Source organism: Chrysemys picta, chromosome 7, assembly GCF_011386835.1.
Source record: "Chrysemys picta bellii isolate R12L10 chromosome 7, ASM1138683v2, whole genome shotgun sequence".
In the NCBI taxonomy this organism is placed as follows: Eukaryota; Metazoa; Chordata; order Testudines; family Emydidae; genus Chrysemys; species Chrysemys picta.
In genome coordinates this window covers 92,422,956-92,446,508 of record NC_088797.1, presented here as the reverse complement: position 1 = coordinate 92,446,508, position 23,553 = coordinate 92,422,956, and the positions used below count along the sequence as shown (strand labels likewise).

General features: G+C 38.8%; 1 protein-coding gene across 7 annotated transcripts in view; it reads left to right on the top strand.

Moving 5' to 3' along the window:
- Nucleotides 1–23,553, top strand: part of PRKG1 (protein kinase cGMP-dependent 1) — an 887,331-nt gene that overhangs the window by 841,426 nt on the left and 22,352 nt on the right. For all 7 annotated transcript variants that reach the window (XM_005292477.5, XM_065552028.1, XM_065552030.1 and 4 more), the window contains 2 exons: nucleotides 1,610–1,706; nucleotides 23,086–23,225. In XM_005292477.5, the coding sequence (XP_005292534.2) occupies nucleotides 1,610–1,706; nucleotides 23,086–23,225 (237 nt within the window). The remainder of the gene's footprint in view (nucleotides 1–1,609; nucleotides 1,707–23,085; nucleotides 23,226–23,553) is intronic.

The following is a 23,553-nucleotide window of genomic DNA, read 5'->3' as shown; positions in this document are numbered from 1 at the left end:
TGATTAGCTTCCAATATCAGATGCAGTCAGAATGCTATGGCCATAGGCTCAAGGTTATTGAGAGAATCTGACGCCATTAAAAATAATAAAGCAGAACTCAACTAATTTGTTATCAGAAACCACAAGATAGGATTGCCTTGTATTATGTTTTAATTTGGTCTTTGTTATATATGGCCACTCCAAACTCATTCCCTGCCCCCATCCCTCTTTTTCTGCTCCTCTGTTACCTTGGAACAGGTCAACTGCTGCTTTCCCTGCCCTCACAATGTCCTTTCACTTTTAAAAAGAATAACGAATGCTGGTTTGAGGGGAATAAGGTGGGAGTAAATCAGTTACATTCCATTATTGAATTAGATTAGATTATTCAGTGACAGCCCTGACAGTTTAGATAGATAGATTAGCTACATTAAAAAGATAGGTGGATGGATAGGTGTATATGATCATCAATAACATTATGACATTTTATCATGACTGTATTATCAGAAAATATTAAAACCTTATCTGTAGTGAGCCATGCTTACTTGTTATGTTATCATGAAATAGTACTTTGTAGGCTATTTGGATCCTCTAAATGCAAAATATGGGCATAACATTAAATATTGTATATCGGTAAACTCACTAAACAATTCCTACCCTGCATGCTTGTGTTCATAATCTTGTCAACATTACTTTCACATACAATTCTGTGTTCCTGAAGGTCAAAGGTTGCATTTGACTATGCACATGCACTGGGGACTTTTTTGGCAACTGAATGCCTCCTTGTCCAAAGTTTATTAAGCGGGTGGATCCTGTTCATCCATCTGCCTTCTGAGCCTTCTAAAAATACCATAACCCTCAACAAGGAGATATTTTAAGGGATTCATATTCACAACTATATTTGTGGGAAGCTTATTTTGGCAGGCTTGCATGTGTCAGATTTGCATGCTTGCATAGTTAGTGCTTTGTGAACTTTTATTGCAAGACACTTGTACACAGGCTAAGGAGAGAGCTTCAGGACTGTCGGATACTAGGTGGGAATTTCTGCTCTAAATAAGCTTATAAATATAAAAGAAGAGAAGATACATTTTTAGGAATGTTAATATGTGTCTGAAGTCATTCATTTCAGACATTTGCATGCCAGCCCTCAGCTTATTGGATCTGATTTCATATAACTTGGCTGGGATTGCTCTCCAGGGACCTTAATGATCTTGCTACTTTCAATAAACATTTATAGAAACTACTGCCTGTGGATAAGGGAAACTCATATGAGAGACTTTATCTTCCAGAAATACTAAAAGGCAAAACAGTCCTCAGCAGAAGATTAATAGGAAGTGTCAAAATGTAGCATTCAATTGATAACTGGAATTGAATTACAGTACAAAAAATTTGTTTTATAGACACACAGTAGAAACTTTGATTTTCCTACTTTGGGGGGAAAATGCAAATATATGTTATACTTTACAATTGAGACCAACAAAACTATGAGTGTGAACAAACACAGACTTTGACACAAGATGGAAGTTAAACAGGTAAATCCTGTTCCACACTCATGCCATTCAGGTACAATCTTATGCAATACCCAGGTTTGCACCTCTAAGAAATTTCCATTTTTTCATATAAAAAAATCCAGATATGAAGCTGAAGCTGCCTTCTTCGCCAACCTGAAACTGTCTGATTTCAACATCATTGACACTCTTGGAGTTGGAGGTTTTGGACGAGTTGAACTGGTAGGTAGCCTTTCTTTGTTTTTTAAATAACTTTGACAGCTATATAATTGTATTGTTCTGGGACAAATGCGGCTTTCCCATCTTTTAGTCGTTCCTCATTATTGGATTTGATTTATTGTAAATCAACTACATTCCAGGATTCTAAAGTTTCCAGTAACTGCGGAAAGCTGTATTAAATTTTATAGTGAATAGGAATGAATGAACTTCAAGCATTAACCTTAAGGAAATCCCGTCACTAAGGGCTGCACTCATTATGCCTTCATCCTCCAGTGTAGTCTTATGTTTAAACAGTACTACCTATGAACATAGCTTATGTTTTATTAAAAAAATTATATGGATGAACATACAAATGTTAAAGATAAAAGGTAAGCAGAAATTTAAAATCTTAATTAGCGATAATTGAAAAAAAAATTAAGAAGCAGAGACAAATAATGCCATTGATTAACAAGAAAACTGGATTCTGTAGATATTTTGGAATATGTCGTTTAATTGTAATAACCGAAATTCATAGAAGAATGTTCTTTGTAAAATTTGTAAGGAAGAAATATAAATGATGCAAAATCTACCCTTGCATTTTGGTATGTATGGATAGTTTTTTTATTAAAAGCAAAGATTAAGCAGGGAAGAACATGAGATGTTATCAGTTGAATGACCCATTTGGATATCAAATGAATAAGAAACTTATATTAGTAACTGGAGGTTAGTTTATTTACTGTGCTGACCAAGGAGTCCCTGATATACGACACTAGTTCAGTATGTTAGGAACTCCTATAAGTTATGTACAGTGCAGTAAACAGAGTTACTGATGCCATCACAAAAAGAACGGGAACCCCCATTTCATAAAAGTATAGGGATAAAGCACTATTTTACATTAACCCCTTAGTGCTTAGATCTTGAAAATCAGAAAAAAGCAGTTAAACATATAGCCATCAATCAGCATTTGTATTACTACTTATGAAATATTATAAAAATAACACTGGAATGTTTGTGAAAGTTGCTAAAAGCCAGTAAGTTCTATGTTAAACCTGTGATCCACTGATTTACATCATTTAGCTGTGCCTTGTGATTATAGCTCAAATGTTATGTCAGATCAGAGTACAGAGTGTCAATGAGAACTTTGACTCTCCTGATTTCTGTTAGTTTAGCAATCTGAACTTAGTCTCAACATTGTGTAATATTGAATGACATATGTTTCATTTGTTTGGTTTTATTTTTGAGAGGATTTATTTGGTTTGTTTTTATTTTGTTTTTGGACTTTCGTTTTTATTAAAATTTAACCAAAGATGATCCTTCATGGGAGTTTTAGAGTTGTTGTTTCTAGGACTCTAATCCTGTAAAGATTTCTGGACTAGGACATAACTTGAACTGTGTTATTCATAGCCAGTTACGATGTCTGTGCCTCCAACTGGTTATAACATTAGTCAAAAGTCATATCATGTGGGCAGGACCTAAGTCAATACCCTATTATAGTATGCAAAACAGGACTTGGTTGAGAAACAAGAGCAGACACAGGAACATTGGTGCTATAACCTCAGTACTTATGTAATATAGGAAAGCTATTACATTTAGCACTGCAAAAAAGATTCACAAATTTGATATTAGGACTTTATACACAGATGGTGAAATACTATCCAGTACAGAGGGCAAAAACCCTGTTCACCACTAAGCACATGCTAAAGGCTTGAATGAAAATTCATTGTTCACATGGCCTTATGGGGTCCTCTTCAGAGGGGAATTTAACCTTAACCAACAAAACATTTAAGATAATGTTGTTTCTGAATAAATTCCAGGTGTGTTGCTGAATTATACAAGCTTTCTATATTCTAGTCAACCTGCCCCTCGTTCTTGATTCAGTCACTAATGACACATGTCTTTGTGATATCAAAATTATCAACACTGTATAATTACAGTTACATTCATTATTGTACTAGTACTTAATGAACCAGCCAGTAGAAGGAGGATGATTGGAAAAGAGATGTTTTCTCTTCCCAAAAGTATCTTGATAATCAACAATAATTAGACAGGAAATATAGAAAACGTATGTGAACATTTAAAAGTGTTCAGATTTCATATACTAAGAGACTTTAGCCATAGCCACAGATCTGGTCCTAACAAAAATGCACCCACAGTGGTTCAAAACTGCAGTCAGGACACCTTCATATAAGCTTGTAAATAGAGCTCTAGGTGCCTAACTTTAGGTATCCAATTCTGAAAAATTCTGGCCTAAGAAAGTGTTGCATATAATTTAATAGTTATGATATATTACCATTCAAGTGACCATAATTGTTTTTGATAGATGATTAGCACTTTGCATATCAAATTACTATATAATGGTCACGGACATTATTATGATTAGTGCTTTTAAAATAAGTACCAGAGTAACTTATGATTTAATATCATTTTTTATCACACTAGAACATATGTAATAGAATTTTTCTTGACTTAATTTAGTTTTTTTGAAGTTGTAAACACTTTTCGAAAGTTGTCATCACTGTTCCATATACTGGTAGGAGGGCTGGCTATAAAAGGATGACTAATTATCCTTCCCATAAAGACCAAGCATATCACATCATCTTGCATTGCCACCTATTTCAGAGAGAAATCGATCTTGCCTAAAAAAAGTGTGATATGACATTTTACAATGTGAACCTATAAAGTGCTGATGCTATATGTACCAAGGAAATCTATTTCCATCTTTTATTACATAAGTGTAATAAAAATGTTATACAAGCTTGTCATCATGTAGCAGGGGTGAAATTTGTTGCTCAAAAATGTTATAATTATTATGCTTCTCCAGAAAAACTGTGATCAAGTAAAATGCACTATATTGGAAAGCATAATGTTTATAGTTTAATCTCAACTTTTGTGGTGATAGCTTTCCCATCCCCAAGGTGTGACTTTAACCCTTTCAATAGTGTACCCGGTGAGGAGGTTAGAAATTGGAATGTCTGGGATTCAAATCCTGGCTAAAGAGCAAGAATGTTACTATTGGACTGTAGGTTAACTTTCAGATATGGTTTGTATAAATATAAGGATGATACTCCAGACACCTCTGTGAATGCTAGACTGTTTTGAGAGCTCATCCCTTGAGTCAATGTAGATGCAGATACATGTCTCTTGGCGAGACAGTCAGTTACTTATTTGTCAATTCTATGGAGATTAGAGTGGAATTGATTGGTGTTTTTTGTAGCAAAAAGTTGAAATGTAGTAGTCATATAAAATAATCTGTAATGAAAAATCTTAGCTGTCAAATGTGGTGATGTGGTCTTTCCTGTGTAATTTTGTTGTCTGTATAAGTTAATAGACATTTCCAGTAGGCTTGTATTGTTATACATGGAGTTTGCACAGTTTTTGTTAGATATCTGACCTCTGTTCCATATTACTCTTTTCATCATGGGTGCCATTTTATTTTTGCCCCCAAACAGACTTCCTCTGTAGTAAGCATCTACTTCCTCTGTAGTAAGTCTTTCATTGGAAGGAGATACCAGAAGAGGCTCCAAAGTTGTTGTCACTGCTATTCCAGCCATTGGCAGTCTTGTTAGTTATAAAAAGAATGGCACATTTCAATTAAGCAAAAACCAAACTAAGCTTATGCTTTTCTATCAAGCACACACCATATGCCAATTCTTTCCTTCCACATAGAACCATTAAAGAACTCTTGGCTACTGGTAAAAGGGACTGTCAATGAATTCCAATTTTCTCACTCTTCTTCTACTGGCAGTTTGTTGGCTTCTACGTTGTTTGACCCATTCACTTAGGAACTCAGTCCTCCCTTCCCCAGTCACTCTGATATGTACATCCAAAATATACACTTGTGATCAAACTAATGCTCACTTTACCTAAGACAAAGAACAGCTATTGAATTAATAGACATCTGATGTTGATACCGCTAGGATGTCACTGAGGTAGAAAAGAAAGAGCTGGGGCTTCACTTCAAACTGCAAGTGAACTTGGAAGTGTTTAATGCTATGTAGCTGGGACAACATAACCAATGGAAACTATAAAGAGAGCATTTATCCCTGACAAATACTTAATAGATATATTCATTCAAACTTATTTTGTATCAGCATGCACTGCTTACAGAGTTAATTGCCATTCAATTCCATTCGTGTTTACTCAGCTGGAGTAAGCATGGCTAGAGCAATACTAACATATAAACATGCAAAAAATAGCGGGATTTTTTCATATGGCAAATAGAGACATAAGAGGTACATAACTACACGCTAACATGAATTCACAACAAAAATGTGATACCTGGTGGAATGTACGGACTGTATAGCCCTGGAGGCAAGTTTATAGAACAACCATAAAATAGACAAAGTAAGCTAAGGGTTCTTATTTACAAAAAGTTGAAATTGTGTCTTGTATTCCTAGTCCAAAATATATCAAAGATAAACAGGACTGTTCGGACAGCCCACAATCTGCACATGTATTAGACCTTGAGGCATTCCCAGAGCTACCCTCATACATTGCTAATGTCTGCCAAGTAGGTAGAAACTTCTCCAGGAAATATTTTCCACAACTTGGTATCCAGGCCCTTGGACAGTTGTCCGAGGGTGTGAGAAAAGGAAGTAAAACAAGGTATCTAGGTATTCTGTTTTTAATTACATAACCTAACAGGAAAAAAAAATTCACACAATGATGCTGATTCTCCTAGGACATCATTGTGGGGAAAAAGAAGGAGCTTTTTGATCAAGCCTAGCTGTAGTCTACAAAGGCAAGTCCCTCAATGCTATCTATCTCTCTATCTTACTGTTGACTCATTTACTTACATGGCATCAAGGTTATATCTAAGCATCTTCCATTGAGGCGACAATCTGCGCATATGGTGTTTGAAGTCAAGTTACTGAACATTAAATTGATATGAAATATAAAGAAACATTATGTAAAATAAAAATTTCATTTTGTGGTTTTTTCCCTGAAAAATAATGCAATTGTCTTATTTTCTGAAAAATATCTTGCACATTTTCATTCTTTTTGGGAGACCTAAAATTTAAATGAATGTTATTATCCATAGAATGACATTTTCCATTAAGGTCCACCACATGTTCTCCTGCCCCCCAACAGCAGGTCATATCTTCTAATTTATTTATTACTGTTATTATTGCTCTCTGGTTTCCTCCTGATTTCAATCCTTTTTTAGAACTATCTGCCCCAAACTCTACATATTTTAGACTTAAACGCAGGTTAATCTTGTCAGCATTGGAATAAGTATATCAGTTTATCTAGAAATATAAATCTAAATTCAAAGCTGCAAGAAAACTGAGTCAAGTGAAGGGGCACTGAGCACAATGACAGTAAAAATCAGTTCCTTATGCAGTTATCACCTCAGAGGTGCTTGAATATCACTCAGAGACCTTGCCAGGTGAATGGCAAAGAAAAGGTTTTAAATTTCTAAAGCTGTGTTTATAAAATTGCAAAATTAGTACCACTGCTCCATACCTAATCATAGACATGAGTGAAGCCATTGTCCAATTTGACATCATATCTGAAACTATAGTCAACTCTTTAGGTTCTGTATGTCAATCAAAATTATTGACTATGAAAAGCTCATCTTTCCCACTTCCTGTTTTCATGGATATATAAGTTGGTAGTGAGCAGTTGATATACCTAATATTCAAGTATAAAGCACTGCCAAAGGGCAGCATCCAGTTATTGGTGCCATGTAGACAAATAGATTGTGAAAACCAAATTATAAACAACTGGGTAATTTAGTCTGGTCTTTTAGGTCTCAGTTCAGCAAAGCACTTAATTATGTGTTTAACACTGTGCATGTACTAATGTTCTATTACTGTCAATGGAACTTAAGCACATGCTTAACTTCTTTGCTGAGATGGGATGGACTTAGGCATATGATTAAAGTTATGCATACGTTTAAGAATTTGGCTGCATTGGGTCTATACAAAACAGGTTTTAAACAGACAGTATGGACATTTTTCATGCTAATTTACATTTTAAGAGATAGCTGGCCATGGAATTATTCCTAGAGTGCTATTAAATTTGTTGCTGCCTCTAGGCATTCTTGTAAATACTCCTTTTTATGGCTTTCCAGAAGCCCTACTTGATTAATTAGCTGGCTTGGGAAAATCTAATTTTACTCCAACAGGATGACAGAAGTGAGATTCTGACACTTATTTGGGTATATTTCCAAGTGCATAGACATTCTCTCTGTTTTTGTATAAGCAGCCTTTTCTTCCTCCCTCTTTTTTAGTTTGCAAAGAATACAAGATTTTTAAAAAGCAATCTTTGTGTGTGTGTGTGTGTGTGTGTGTGTGTGTGTGTGCGTACATGTGCGCACATATGCACACAAGGAAACAACTAAGGGCCTTATCTTGGAAGGTTCTGAATCCCTTCCTTAAAAAGAATGGGTATTCTGAATGCTGTAATTGGCAAGGAAGATGATTGGATAATTATTTTTGAAGGCTTTGAATGACACTATCATACAAGTCTTGAATACTACAGAAAGTGAATTTTCTTTATTTGTCTTTCTCTGGTTTTTAATATTTATTGAAAGCGGCATATTAAAATACTTTGTGAGTGTTACTTTTTATATGGAAACTCTTACCCAGAAGGAATGACATGGAGTTCCAAAAATGATGAGGTATTGTCTGTGGCACATCTATCAAACCTAACATTTATGCTTAATTTTCTCGACTGTAGTGGCTAGGTGGATATGAAAAGGAAAAAAAATGAATAAGGAAGAAAGAGTTTGATTGCTATTGTATTTGTTTTTTGTTTTTGCCAATTGGCCTTGGTAGGTTGAAAAAAATGGTTTAAGATTAGTGAATGAAATTATTTGAAAACTTTGCAATTTACAATCTATTTGGGAGTAATAAGTCCAATAATTATAAATAATGAGTGAAATCCTGGCTCCATTGGCATCAATGGCAAAACTCCAATTGACCTCAAAGAAGCCAATGTGTAATAAAGTTTGCTCTGACAACAATGTGTAGAAAGAGGATTTGTTTTAAATCTAGATTTCTTAATTAAAATGGAAATAAAATTGAGTGTGTGAATGATTGTAGAAGTGAATATTATTTTCAAGAAACACAGTAATATGATTTTTATTTTGTTTAATATATATTACTTAAATAACATTTATTCTGGTACTTAACTTTTATTGGGATGATTTTATGCATGGAACGGTATGTATTACTCACATGTTTTCTTCTGTTCTCTCCAATGGCTTGCCTCTAAGGTTTATACTGGGACAAAAAGTTAAATAAGTACCCTCTGGTAAAAGCATATTTGCACATGTCAAAAGCTTGAATATAAATTCTTAGTACTGGAACCAAAATAAATTGTTAAAGTTTGTTAGCAAAGTGCAATATTAAGTGGGTATGAATAAGTAAATAGGCAAATTATTTTTAATAGGATCATTAGCATGCGTTTTACGAACACATGTCCGTACAATGTATAATTTTACAGGTGATTTCCTCCCATGTTCCATACCATTCAAATTTAAATTGTCTTGCATAACAATACAACATTTAGTGCTCTCCACAACAGAGGTTTGTCATTTAATTGAATCTAATCTTTTTCAATAACAAGGAAATAAAGCCATTTGCAAGTTCTGGATTTACACTGCTATCCACCACAAACTCATTCTAACTTTTTTTTTTTTATTTTCAATCATCATACAATTAAAACAAAGCCAGAATCTCTAAGGGCCAGAATCTGCCACCCCTCACTCACACTAAGTAGTATCTTGCTCTGTGAATAGCCCACTTCAAGTGCACTACTCATGAGATAATGTGCTGCTCAGTGACCCTGATTCAGCAGATTTAAGCACATGCTTAACTTTAATCACATTGACTCCAGTGGGACTACTTATGTACTTATAGTTAAGAACATGCTTAAATGCATCCTGGATCAAGGCCAACTTTAGTAAGGGTGCAGAATCAGGCCTTACATAAACAGGTACAGTGCCTTCAAAACATTCACTGTACCAACAAAACTGGAATAGTGAATGCAGAAAAATACTTTGAGGCAGATATCGTCCCCCTTTTTTTTTTGCTAGCACAATTTGCAAAGCAAAAGAGTACTATTTATAGAGAAAACAATTTCATGTTGTCCCAACATGAATACTTTTGGAATTAAAAATATGTACTCTTTTACTTGGAAAAATATATTTGCTACTCCTGTTCATACAGCAGTTCAGCTGTTAGGATTAAGATAACTCAACTTGCATTCTCTTTAGCCTGTCTGTACTCTAAATGCTATGCTCAGTGACAGCTGCTGCTATTTTAGTTGGTCAAACATACATATTTTGGAGACCAGAGAAAGCAGGAAACCTTGTAGATGGCAGGAGAGAAAAAGCACTTGTATTTTAATTGGTGGATACAGTTTTTGAGTGGGTTACTACTATCACGATAAAGAGATAGTAGGATCAGCATGTAGATTTTATCTGTTCCTGTCCATAGCAATCATAGTTTTCTGAGTTTTGTTATATCAAGATATATCTCTATTAACTGTATTACAGGGTAACTGCAGACAATTTCAGAAGTATCAGATGATCCTCTTTTGTTGAGAGATATTACCTGTGCTAATACAGACAACTTTAAAGGGATACATTAAAATAGTACCAACTAGCTCATTTAGAGTTAATATAAGCAACACTATAACTGAAGTTTCTATACATCCATAAAAAATCACTCTGATCTAATGTTCTTAAAAAAGGGCCTAGAGAAATCTGTACTTTTTACTTAAACAGATTCAATTTACTGTGTATCTTCACTTACCTAGAAGCCAGGACAGCTATTATCCATAATTTCTTTCTTCCAGGATTTGTAGCTAGTAAACTAGGAGGAGATGTACAGATAGTAAGCTAGGATGGTTTCTTACTGAGAGTTGCATCTAAAAAGTTGCAGATGAGCAAAAACAGTTAGAAATTTAATATGCAAATACTTTTACATACATCAAAAACAGCTTGGAGCTTTTCCAATTTTAATTTTTAAAGCCACTGAAATTGCAAATTCCATATCAGAATACAAGACTATGAATACTAAAAGTATCACTATTAATAAAGCTGTCAAATTATTAGGAGTGGCAGTTCAGCCATCAGCACATGCTCCTGCACCAATCTGGAGGTGTCAGAGGCACAGATCATTTTAGTGAGATCCAACTCCCCATTCAACAGGAAATGTCAGAGCCATCTTACCAATGCAGATTGGAAAAAGCAAAAAGCACTGGTGCTATCTAGATATCCTCAGTTGATTCTGTATCTAGCTAGACCCTCAAACTTGAAGCAGAAATATAAAAAGACAAGCAAATTCTCTTTTTCAAGGAAGCTGATATAACTTCCACTATTGTTTCTCATTGTTTTACCTAGCTAAGCAACATTACCCTTTGCCTTGCCTTTTTGGGCTTGGGCTGCCAGGTCTCAGCCAGCCCTGAATCTCAGCTTGATGCTGGAAGAGATGAGCAACTTCACCATCAGGGTAATGAAATAGAAATAGAGCTGAGCCTTATCAGTGTACTGAAGGCAGCATAGAACCATATCACTTCAACTAATAATCTGCACATGAAACAGCAGCAGCAGAATATAATCTATAGTAACCATCAGAAAGAAAGAACAGAGCTATTCAAGAACAACTTTGTGCATCCCTGCCACAGTCCACAGGCATTTCAATAATATCAAAGGTATAATAGTAAAAAAAAAAAATTTGCATGGTTATCTGACTTCCATTCATCACAAGAAGACCAGTACCATACTGTAAACCCAGATTATGACAGAGGTCAAGAACATCATGAGGACTTCAGGGCCTGCTTTGACTAATCACAACCTCCTCAGTAATATTCACTAAAAAATCCTTCCTTTGGAAAATTATTTCACATTCTAGTAAATATTTGTTAAGGGTTAACTATTCAAGAGGATGAATGTACATGGCAGAGGGCCATTGCTGGCACATGATGGCATATATCACATTGGTAGATGTGCAGGTGAACGAGCCCCTGATGGTGTGGCTGATGTGATTAGGTCCTATGACAGTGTCCCTTGCATAAATATGTGGACAGAGTTGGCACCAGGGTTTGTTGCAGGGTTTGTTTCCTGGGTTAGTGTTTTTGTTGTGTTGTGTGTAGTTGCTGGTGAGTATTTGCTTCAGGTTGGGAGGGGAGGGGGGCTGTCTGAAGGAAGGACTGGCCTGTCTCCCAAGGTCTGTGAGAGGGAGGGATCATCCTATTTTCGCATAAAGGCCTTCTTTTTTTCCATGCTAACCATTCATTTGGCTGGAAGTCTGAAAAATGTTTTCAGGGTTAAAATACTTATTTGTCTGTGAATTATAACTGCCTTAAAAAAACAGTCTTTGCACGCACTGTGTGTGTTGGAAGCTAAAGCATTTTACACATCATAAGCAGAGCAGCAACTTTGGAGTGGTTCCAGGGGAGAAACATTTCGTTTAAGCTGAGTGAGCCATGCAAAAGCCAACTGAGGTCTAATGAAATAAGAATTCAGAAGAGAGAGAGAGGCTAGATCTGTTTTCTTCTGTTCTCGCAGATGTTAGCAACTTGGCCTAGCTAATTTTGTATGGATATTGCTCTAATTATTGAAAGCTCTTGACCTCTTTCTGAATGGATTAAAAAAAAATTATTTACAAGGCTCTGGCTCTAATCCTCAGGCTCTGAACTGTCATTTTTAAACATTCCAACAGCCAAAGAGCAGAAAACCCTTGAGCTGTTAAAGACATTTTGATCAGTAATATTTTCTCAAAGCAAAGAGGTTAGAAGCTGTCATGTGAATTCATAACTGTTGGCAGCAAAGTGATGCCCATTTCAGTTATTCTTCAAAGGAGCTTGTCACATTAATGGACTTTCAGAATCTGTTCAGGTTTGCTTAAAAGAAACCTGTTGAACTTTAATATGAATGACTCAAAATATTGTAATAAACAAATGATAATGTGAGTTGGTTCCATCACAATGAAACATGGTATGACTGGACTGCCATGTGGAGCAGTAGTGGTGTCAGCTTTGTGTATGGGCAGGGGCTCTTATTTTCCATACCACTGATCCATTCGTGGATTTTGAGGACACCTCCCTGGCCCAGGGGCACCCCACAAGGGAAGAGCAGCTTATATTGTGTCTCCCAAGCATACACAACCATTTGCACCTGTTTGCTTTGCCCCACCTCCCCTTCACTTGTTTTGTTCTGTTTTTACCTTTCCTGTTTTTTACTGCTAGATTTTCCATTTTGCTCTGAATTTCAGCCGGCTCCCTTTTAAAGCTCTTCCCATATTGCAATGGGGGAGGAGGGAGGAATTACCTTCCTGGAAGTACACAGGAGGTTTGGCTAGGGACATTGATAGTTATTTATTGCATCTGTAGCAGGTGCCTAGTGTAAGCTAATTGAGGTAGCAGGAGGGCCAGATTTGCTGCTGCAGTCCAAGGCACTATCACAGTGACAGCTAACTGGATTCTTGCTGCACATTGCCTGGAAAGGTGAGGTCTATGCTGTCTGGTGCAGAAAGAGACTTCCCTCACTTAAACCCACATTCCACATATGAGGATATGGGGCTTGATTGGTGTTGATCATGAGTTATATTTCACATGAACAGGCGTGGAATAGTCTCATGTTAAGAATTTACTTTTATTTGTTTGGGAATTGTTCTGAACTTAATCTGATGTGTAGCTTCTGTGGGGAGGAGACAGCTGGCTATTCTCCCTAGTTCTGTTACTTTAAACTATGCTAATTAAAGTTGCAGACACAACTTTAACCAAATCTCTATATTTGGTGTCCTATTCACTGCAGTCTCTAGGCCAATGGAAAATAAATGGAAACAATTTTTCCCATAGCATTTCTGTTGTTACCATTGCAGACTGATTTACGTTTAAACAAGGTTTCACCTCACTCTGTGTCATTGGGATGCAGTTCAATTGCAAACGAAGAGTCCTTCAGAGCTGTCTAATCTAATCCATCTAATCTAATTTTATCTCTCAACCTAGATTTTTATACATCACCCTTCAGCATGGAATCTGAGCATGAGTTCTGTCTCCACTCTCTGCCTTATTCCTTTTCCTTTGCATTTCAGTGAGAATTAACAGTGTTACTTCAGTTTGCAACTGTGTTTACTGAAAATGTGGTGGAAAGAGAAACAGGAATTCTGCTTCATAATTTTATTTGCAACAAACAGATCAGAGAAAGAGGAGCAGTGCTCAGCAATACCTTTTAGGCTTTGTGTTTTTAACAAGCTCAATGGAAAAGGGACCTTGCCCAAGACAAAAGAATAGGGACATACACTCCTCAGTATACTGGGAGCTTTCTAGACTGCTCTACTACCAGGTCCAGTGTTCAGTCTGATTTCATAGAATCATAGATCATAGAATCATAGAATATCAGGGTTGGAAGGGACCTCAGGAGGTCATCTAATCCAACCCCTGTTCAAAGCAGGACCAATTTCCAACTAGATCATCCCAACCAGGGCTTTGTCAAGCCTGACCTTAAAAACCTCTAAGGAAAGAGATTCCACCACCTCCCTAGGTAACCCATTCCAGTGCTTGACCACCCTCATAGTGAAAAAGTTTTTCCTAATATCCAACCTAAACCTCCCCCACTGCAACTTGAGACCATTACTCCTTGTTCTGTCATCAGGTACCAATGAGAACAGTCTAGATCCATCCTCTTTGGAATCCCCTTTCAGGTAGCTGAAGGCAGCTATCAAATCCCCCCTCATTCTTCTCTTCTTCAGACTAAACAATCCAGGTTCCCTCAGCCTCTCCTCATAAGTCATGTGCTCCAGCCCCCCTAATCATTTTTGTTACCCTCCGCTGGACTCTTTCCAATTTTTCCACATCCTTCTTGTAGTGTGGGGCCCAAAACTGGACACAGTACTCCAGATGAGGCCTCACCAATGTCGAATAGAGGGGAATGATCACATCCCTCGATCTGCTGGCAATGCCCCTCCTTATACAGCCCAAAATGCCGTTAGCCTTCTTGGTGACAAGGGCACATTGTCGACTCATATCCAGCTTCTCGTCCACTGTAACCCCTAGGTCCTTTTCTGCAGAACTGCTTCCTAGCCATTAGGTTCCTAGTCTGTAACAGTGAATGGGATTCTTCCGTCCTAAGTGCAGGACTCTGCACTTGTCCTTGTTGAACCTCATCAGGTTTCTTTTGGCCCAATCCTCTAATTTGTCTAGGTCCCTCTGTATCCTATCCCTGCCCTCTAGCGTATCTACCACTCCTCCCAGTTTAGTGTCATCTGCAAACTTGCTGAGAGTGCAGTCCACGCCATCCTCCAGATCATTAATGAAGATATTGAACAAAACCGGCCCCAGGACCGACCCTTGGGGCACTCAGCTTGAAACCGCCTGCCAACTAGACATGGAGCCATTGATCACTACCCATTGAGCCCGATGATCTAGCCAGCTTTCTATCCACCTTATAGTCCATTCATCCAGCCCATACTTCTTTAACTTGCTGGCAAGAATACTGTGGGAGACTGTATCAAAAGCTTTGCTAAAGTCAAGGAATAACACATCCACTGCTTTCCCCTCATCCACAGAGCCTGTTATCTCATCATAGAAGGCAATTAGGTTAGTCAGGCATGACTTGCCCTTGGTGAATCCATGCTGACTGTTCCTGATCACTTTCCTCTCCTCTAAGTGCTTCAGAATTGATTCCTTGAGGACCTGCTCCATGATTTTTCCAGGGACTGAGGAGAGGCTGACTGGCCTGTAGTTCCCTGGATCCTCCTTCTTCCCTTTTTTAAATATGGGCACTACATTAGCCTTTTTCCAGTCATCCGGGACCTCCCCCGATCGCCATGAGTTTTCAAAGATAATGGCCAATGGCTCTGCAATGTCATCTGCCAACTGCTTTAGCACCCTCGGATGAAGCGTTCCACTACTCAGTTTGTGCAGATTACAGTGAGCACTGAAGTAGTGGACCTGATATCAGAGCAACCTGGAGATCTTTGAACACACTGGGAGGTGTGAAGTGCTGCTTGGATTGGATACACACACACACACAGGGCCGGCGCTTCCACTAGGTAACCCTAGGCAGTCACCTAGGGCAGCAGGATTTGGGGGGGGCGGCATTTTGCCACCCTCGGCGGAAATTCGGCGGCGGAGGGTCCTTCCACTCCGGATCTTCGGCAGAAATTCAGCAGCAGGTCCTTCACTCTCTCCAGGACCCGCCGCCGAAGTGCACCGAAGACCCCAGGCCTCCTGAATGCTCAGAGGAGGAGCGCTGCCGCCTAGGGTGGCAAAAACCCTGGTGCCGCTCCTGCACGCACACACTATGTCTCTGGAGTCCTGGGCCCTTCAGTGAATATAAGTTCTGAATATTGTCATTGCTTAGCTCTTTCCAACTTCTCTACACTTTTTCCTTACACAGTCCCCTTCACCGATTTAAAAAACCATAATATTTAAAAAGTTCTTTACATGGGTAGTGAGAGTTGGCATCCACTTCTGGAGACAAGTCCTTTGTTCAGACCTATGCTGCTCTGAAAGCTGAGAAAACTGAAAAGAAGACTGTAGAGGGGCGGAAGGAAGAATAAATAACCAGTATGCTTTCCAACCTGTAAAGAACTGATAGGGAGAAAGGTCAGCCAGTAGCTACTGTGTCGACCCTCACAGCTACTGTTCTGGCCTCAGGAGCAGGTGATTGATACTTGTGGTTCTGCCCAGCAGGACTCCCTATGAACCTACAATTACTCTAGGGCCTTTGAAATTTGCTGTGTTGTTAAAGGCAGGTTTTTAAAATTCCAAAAGGATGGCTCATTTGCAAAATTCCCCAACAATTTTGCTTCATACATTCCACTCAGGGCCGGCTCCAGGCACCAGCAAAGGAAGCAGGAGCTTGGGGCGGCCAATGGAAAGGGGCGGCACGTCCGGGTCTTCAGCGGCAATTCGGCAGCGGGTTCCTCAGTCCCTCTTGGAGTGAAGGACCTACCGCCAAATTGCTGCCGAAGAATTAAGCGGCACGGCTGAGCTGCCGCCGATCAGGGCTTTATCTTTTCTTTTTTTTTTCGCCACTTGAGGTGGCAAAAAAGCTGGAGCCAGCCCTTATTCCACTGCAAAAATATTTGGCAAATTTTTGTGGTGGGTTTCCCAGATGGCTGAACTTTACTGAACATGTCAGCCTGCTGATGAGTTGGGATACACAAACATTTTTGGCTTCTGTATCCTTGTGTGGCATTTTCTTGTCAAAACTGTGGGGTAAATGTTCTTGGCTGCCCTTGTCTCATTTGGTCAATAGTGATCTTTATATGGCAACTTTTAGCTTTTTTTTTTTTCATTTTAAAAATTGTAATAAAAAAATAAAATCTGAAAAATATATGAAAGTCCTATTAAGTGTATGACTTAATTAGGGGACCACATCATTCAGAGGGTTGTTAACGAAAGAATAATCTTTTCCCATCTAAGTCACTGGGCTTAAGAAAGGTCAATAGTTACTGAAAATCATAACAAGATGATGACTGTTCAGTGGATTAATAGAAATGAGTTGGTGGTCTGAATCCAGGAGTTTACATCATAATCTCAACCAGCACAATTAGCACTATTTGGCAATCTCAGCAGGAACACCAAAAATGGATTGGGCATGGAGACTTATCAGGTTTGAGGCTCCCTGAAGAGGGTGGGGAAGTTTACAGTGCCAATACCTGTACTTTACCTGTAAATAAATGCAGGATTTCCATTTCCAGGCTGTAAAATCAGCATTAAGTTCACCTCCAAAAGGTCTGGCAAACCCATAGGAAGGAAGAAGATCCAAATTTAAGCCTCTGGGTCTGTAACTCACTGGTTTTGTTTTGGTGTCTCAAGAAGATACAATACAAATGAATCCCACACTGATCTCAAACTCTTGCAATACCTATGCGATTTAAAGTAAGTTAGGAATGTGAGTGGAAAATTTGACTGAATTTTCTTGTTGCTGTAGGTCAATGCCTTGCATTGGATAGTTGTTGCTTTTTGTGTGTTCTGTATGGAGGTGAAGGTATAACTGTTATTAGATAATCAGAAAACTGCTGACTTTTTTTCTGTCCAAAAAGTATCTACTCTTGCACTATTTATTTATTTTGAAGCTTCCTTGGAACCTTCAATAAGTTACTTGCATCACTAAAGCCAGTCATTAAAAAAAAAAGGTCTTTGATATAAATGACATAACCTTAGCAAAAATCCATGCCATTAGAATGACCCATTAGAAAGGGAAGAAGAAGTATGATTTATTGTTATTACCAGTCATCATAAAATTTTAAAAGTTATTGATCTGAAAATCACTCAGATCATTACAAATGTTTATTATACGTCAAAGTTAAAAATAAAGGTAGGCAGTAGTAATGCCTTACAAATAAAATTCACATATAAAAATGGAACACTTTAGCTTTTGTATTGAATCTTCTAATGATTTTCTGTTGACTCCATTGTTTATATATTAGTTGTTTTTTCTGAACTATTTGTCTATACAAAATAAATGACAAAAGAAAACAAGTCCTATTTGTAATGCCTGCAGTACCACCATGGATGGTGCACTGGCTTTTGTTTGAAATTATTAATGTTGGCAGCTGTTTTCTCTTTATTGAATGCATAATTCTGATAGAAAACTGAGCAATTTGGCTACCTGACAGAGCAAACTAGATTTTGCAATGTCACTGTTATAAAGAAAACTATGCTTTATTTTCTGTTTAGTCTCTCTTCAGTGCACTCTTGGGGGGACAGGTTTTACTACCTTCACCCCTTTCTAGGTAGAACCCTGCAAACCTACCTCTCTTAGATTATATCTCTGGGCTACAGACCCCCTGTTTCCCAACTGTGTTAACCCAACAGGCTCAATTGTGTTTGGCACCAGTATCCTCTGGGAACCTTTGACAGTGACTGATTAAAGTGATTCAAAAATAGCTTCCTCAAAACAAAGCATAATTTATTTGCCCAAAGGTATATAGTACACAACAAAAGGAATAAAACAAAAAAGCCCCATGTGCATATTTTCCCTTATCTAAACCTTACTCTTTCCTTGCAAGCTTTGGTACATTCCATTCAGCCTGGTCACTTCCATCTCTGGGTTGAGAGAGACAGTCTCCTTGCTGCCCTTTCTGTCAGTGTGTCTCTGCCAGTATCTTTCCCTCAGAAGCTGCTGACAACCCTCTCAATCTGCTTCTTTCGGGATACTATTATTATTTGATCTTAAGCTCTTTGATCTTAAGCTCAGGTCTGGAAAAAATAAACTTTAGAGCCTGGTAGGAGCATTCATCAATTAATAATTTCTCCATTGTTTCCTCGAGGACCATTGGTATTCTCTGGACTGGACTATACCTTATCTTTGCCATTGTTTTGTTTCTTCTTTGTTCTCCCACTTTGAGCCTTCTTTGATTTAACTCTGTGTAATCAGTTAGAATAATACCAAATGGGTGAGTTGAGATATATATGATATTTATGCAAAATAATACACATAACTCCCTCATTTTCCACATGCAGTAAATCCAGAACTATTCCCCTCCTCCCTATTTTTAAGTTGTATAGGCATAAAGCATAGCAGTGCAGCACAGTACAGTGTAAACATAACGGAGTAATTGGGAAACCTTGATGGATGAGTGACAAGAAATATTTCTCTTAATTTGATGTGGATTGTATAGGTCTCCATACCCAGTCTCTCATAAAATGAGATGGCAAACATAAGCTTCATGTAAAAATAATAATTGAGAGTCTTGGTGTGGGAAGCAAGAGCTGTTCTTCTGGAAAAACAAAAGTTTCGTGTGGGACTGAAAATGCTTGCAACTATGGAGAAAATAAAAAAACACAAATACCAGGACTTAAATTATACTGGCACAACAAGAGGTTTTTAAGAAAAGAATGGTTCAAAATTTAAAAACAGACTTACAACCACCTAAGGATATATATCCCATTTATTGCAAAGCAAAGACAGGCAACCACTTGTATCAGTGGCAATGGGAATACTTATAGAACATCAGCATATCAGCGTATGCCAAGAGCAAGAAACATAAGCCAGCAAATCAGAGTCTGAAACAACGTGCTTCCAATGCACGTAGTGACAGAAACATATGTAAAAGTAAAACCCTCAGAAGTGTTATCAGAAGGGTCTAAGTAATGCTAGGATGTTCAATCCATCTTCAGATTTTCTTGATCTTATTAGAATTCATCAATCTTACACTGTGTCATACAAACTACTTGTCATGAGATTCTGTAGCCTTTTTTCCATGAGGCAGCAAGCAAATATGACATGTCTATGACAAATGTGAAGAACTATAATATAACCATTTCTGTAGAGACAGACCTGCTTGCAGAACTCACAAGTGCTAAACATAACACCATAGTATGGGACAATCTTGAGCAGATTGGCTGTGAGTCCACATCAGAGTCCGAGCACACCCTTGGTCTTCATAGTTTACCTAAAACAGACAGCCATGCCAGTAAAATGGACATTGGGTCATTATAGATTAGAGTTTATGATAAAAAATGTATATGTATAAAAATGGATTGTCATTTATTAAACATTATTGCTGAATCACATGGGCAAGTGTTGCTCTTTAAATAGTGCTATTTGGTGTACATTTATACCAGCTGAGGATCTACCCCTTGGTTTAAATTTAGTATATCCATATGTATTACCCTGGCTTTAGAGAGGACAGCTGTTATGTCAGTTTAATTTCCAGTAAAAGCTCTGATTCTGAGCAAATTAATCTACAGATTTTTCCACTCCGTTATTACACAGTTGGCATGAACTGAACCATTTAAAGTGTCTTCATAGCCACTCAGCAAGGATTGATGGGAAAGTGGAAGGATTTAAAGATTATAGTTTTCAAAGACAGGCTAGGAAAAATTTTGAAGGTGACTTTTCTTAGATCTTTTTATTTTCCTTTTCTCTTAAGAACATATGGCTGTCCTTTTTTTAATAAAAAATATTTAAAAAAAAAATTAGGTTATGTTCTATCCCGTTATGTCCCTCCCTCAGAGACAAACTAGAGTTCTGATCTGGCCTGCATTTCAAAATCCTGGGTACATTGATAGAGAAGTTGTAAAATGAAACCTGAAAATGAAAGCTGGCTTCATCTCTGTGTTTTCATAAAAATTGCCAAATAGCATTTGTACCATACACTGTACTATATGGAAAAAATTTAATTGACTATGTGCACTCTTCACAATGTGACAACGTGATGTGATGTGACTGGTTTACTGTAACAAGAGGAGGAATTTAGCAAAGTAGTAGGCCAGACGGGCGAATTATCAATTTATTCTGTCATTTGGTGATAGCTACAAGGAAACTGGTTGGAGGTCAATTTTCCTTTTCAACTGCATAAAAGATCATGTGGATCAGTCACAGCACCCTAGTTACATGTCTGCTTGTCTAGCATTTTGTAATTATATTCCTTTGTTCAGCATGGGAGGTTTTTGTTTGTTTGTTGTCTTGAGTGGCTAGACTAAGATATCAAGACAGCTCCAAGGAATCTTGCTAATTTGTGAAGAAGGAAGGAGACAGGATCAGGGCCGGCTCTAGCTTTTTTGCTGCCCCAAGCAGCAAAAAAAAGCGCCGCCCCCCAGGCCACCCGCCGAGCGCCAGGCCGCGCCGCTCCCCCCCCCAGCCGAGTGCCGCGCCGCCCCCCCGCCAAGCGCCATGCGCCGGAGCCCTGCGCCGAGCGCCACCGGAACCCCCCCCCCCCCCCCGAGCACCGAGCCCCGCGACGTCCCCCACCGCCGGAGCCCGCCCCCGCCCCCTTCCAAGCACCGCCGGAACCCCCCTCCAGCGCCGAGCCCCGCGCTGCCCCCCCCCGCCGAAGCCCGCCCCTGCCCCCAGCCGAGCGCCGCCAGAACCCCTTTCCAGCGCCACGCCCACGCCGCCCCCTCGCCGAGCCCCACGCAACTGGAGCCCGCCCCCCCAGCCCCGCGCCGCACTGCCGGAGCACCCACCCCCGCGGAATGCCGCGCCGCGCTCCCCCCGCCGCCCCTTACCAGGTGCCGCCCCAAGCATGTGCTTGGGTGCCTGGTGCCTGGAGCCGGCCCTGGACAGGATAGATCCCTTCTGTTAGTTTTGCATTCTTGAAAGCCCCTCAGATGCCATACCAGTAAGTTCTTATCTGTGAAAGCAGATGAATATATCAGGCCAAATTCTCTATTGACTTAAACACTATTCAACTCCATTGTCTGCTAATGGATACTGATGTCGATTCACAGGATGTAAGTCAATGCAGAATTTGGCCCACTGCATACAGGGAGAAGTTCTGAGGGATCTTAAGTGATTCCTGTGCTTAGGCTAAGCAACAACAACAACAAAAAGCTTAAACTTTACAGACATCTGTTTTCTTAACAAGAAAAATAGATTAGTTGAGAGTCAAGGTTAAAAGTAAAGACATGCCAGAGCAGCACCATTGAAAAGCTAGCTTTGCTCATGCATTTAAACCTTTCAAGGACTATATTCCCTTGTCAGAGTCAGTGGAAATGTTATAGTTATAGAAAAAGGTTTTTATTAAAGTTGTACACTTATTAGAACCAGCATCTTTATGCTGTGGGTATACCTGAGGGAAATATATAATGCTGTTGTGGTTGTTTTTCCCCTCAGCACAGAAAGTTATTGTAAATGGCTTTTCAATTCAATGGCATATTGTACTAGCAAATGTATCAGTGGATATGGTGTAGCAATATGCCACATTTAGAAATCTGGTTTGCAGTGAACAGATCCAATGAGTTAAAACGTGTGTTTTATTAAGGCATAAGAAACTGGCTAATTTCCAAATGGTTATCCCCGGGGGAGCCAGTTAATTTCCTAAGAGAGAAGCTAGGGAACACTGTGCTGGAAAAAAAGAAGGGTTCCTAGCTCTTGGGAGCTCTTGAGTCATAACTTATGCCTGAATACATTTTTGCTGCTACAAACTCTCCTCCTGTCCTTCCTCTGGCTTCACCTGGCCTCTTAATGTGACCCATCTACCCATTCTGCCAAATGCTTCTCTTGGCTTAGAAATCAGGAGTGGGAGATAGGTTGCACTGGGGTGTCATGCTAGGAACAGGAAAAATTGATCATGAAATTCAGAGTGGCTCTGTGCAGGGAGGCTGGGTCAGTTGATGAGAGTAAGCATTTCAGGAGTATGAGACTGCTGTTCCACTGAGGAAGGGATGAGGCTGGAGATTGTTAAGAAGGTAAGAGAAGGGGACAGCATATTTGTGGTAGGTGGAGGAACTGAAGAAAAGTCAATTTGTCAGTCCCTTTGAGATTGCAGAATACTGAAGACAAGAACAGTCATCTTGAGTGCTCTAAGAATTAGGTTCATTTTTATTTCAGTTTGTTTAATTATGTTTATATCCCCCTATGAAATAAACTTTCTATTCTCCAAAAGATCTAACATTTTTGGAAGGAGCTAAATTCATCCAAAATTCCAGATTGTTAGGGAGTTATGGGCACTGCTTCTAACTAATATATTTGCCACTTTTATTCAAGGTCCAGTTGAAAAGTGAAGAATCCAAAACATTTGCAATGAAGATACTGAAGAAGCGTCACATAGTGGACACAAGACAGCAGGAGCACATACGCTCAGAGAAGCAGATAATGCAGGGGGCTCACTCAGACTTCATTGTGAGGTACTGTCACTACACTTTATAAACTCATTTCAAGTTGAGAACGTTCCAGTCTGGCTATTGTTTCTTATAAAATTGCAGTGTGTTATGGAATTGGTCATGAATTGTCCCACAAGCACTATAGGTAAAACACCTTTTAATCGCAGTTCATCTCAGTCAAGGGACTCTGCAAATATGGCACCATAGTGTTCCATGTTTATTGTCTCTCAATGAGTTGACAAATCTGCTCAATATTTTTAACTCTCAGCCCTGAAAACTCAACCTAGATTCTGGAAGTCAAGCTGTAGTCTTTCTGCATCATGCACCAACAGCAGTAGTAGAGAGTCAACAA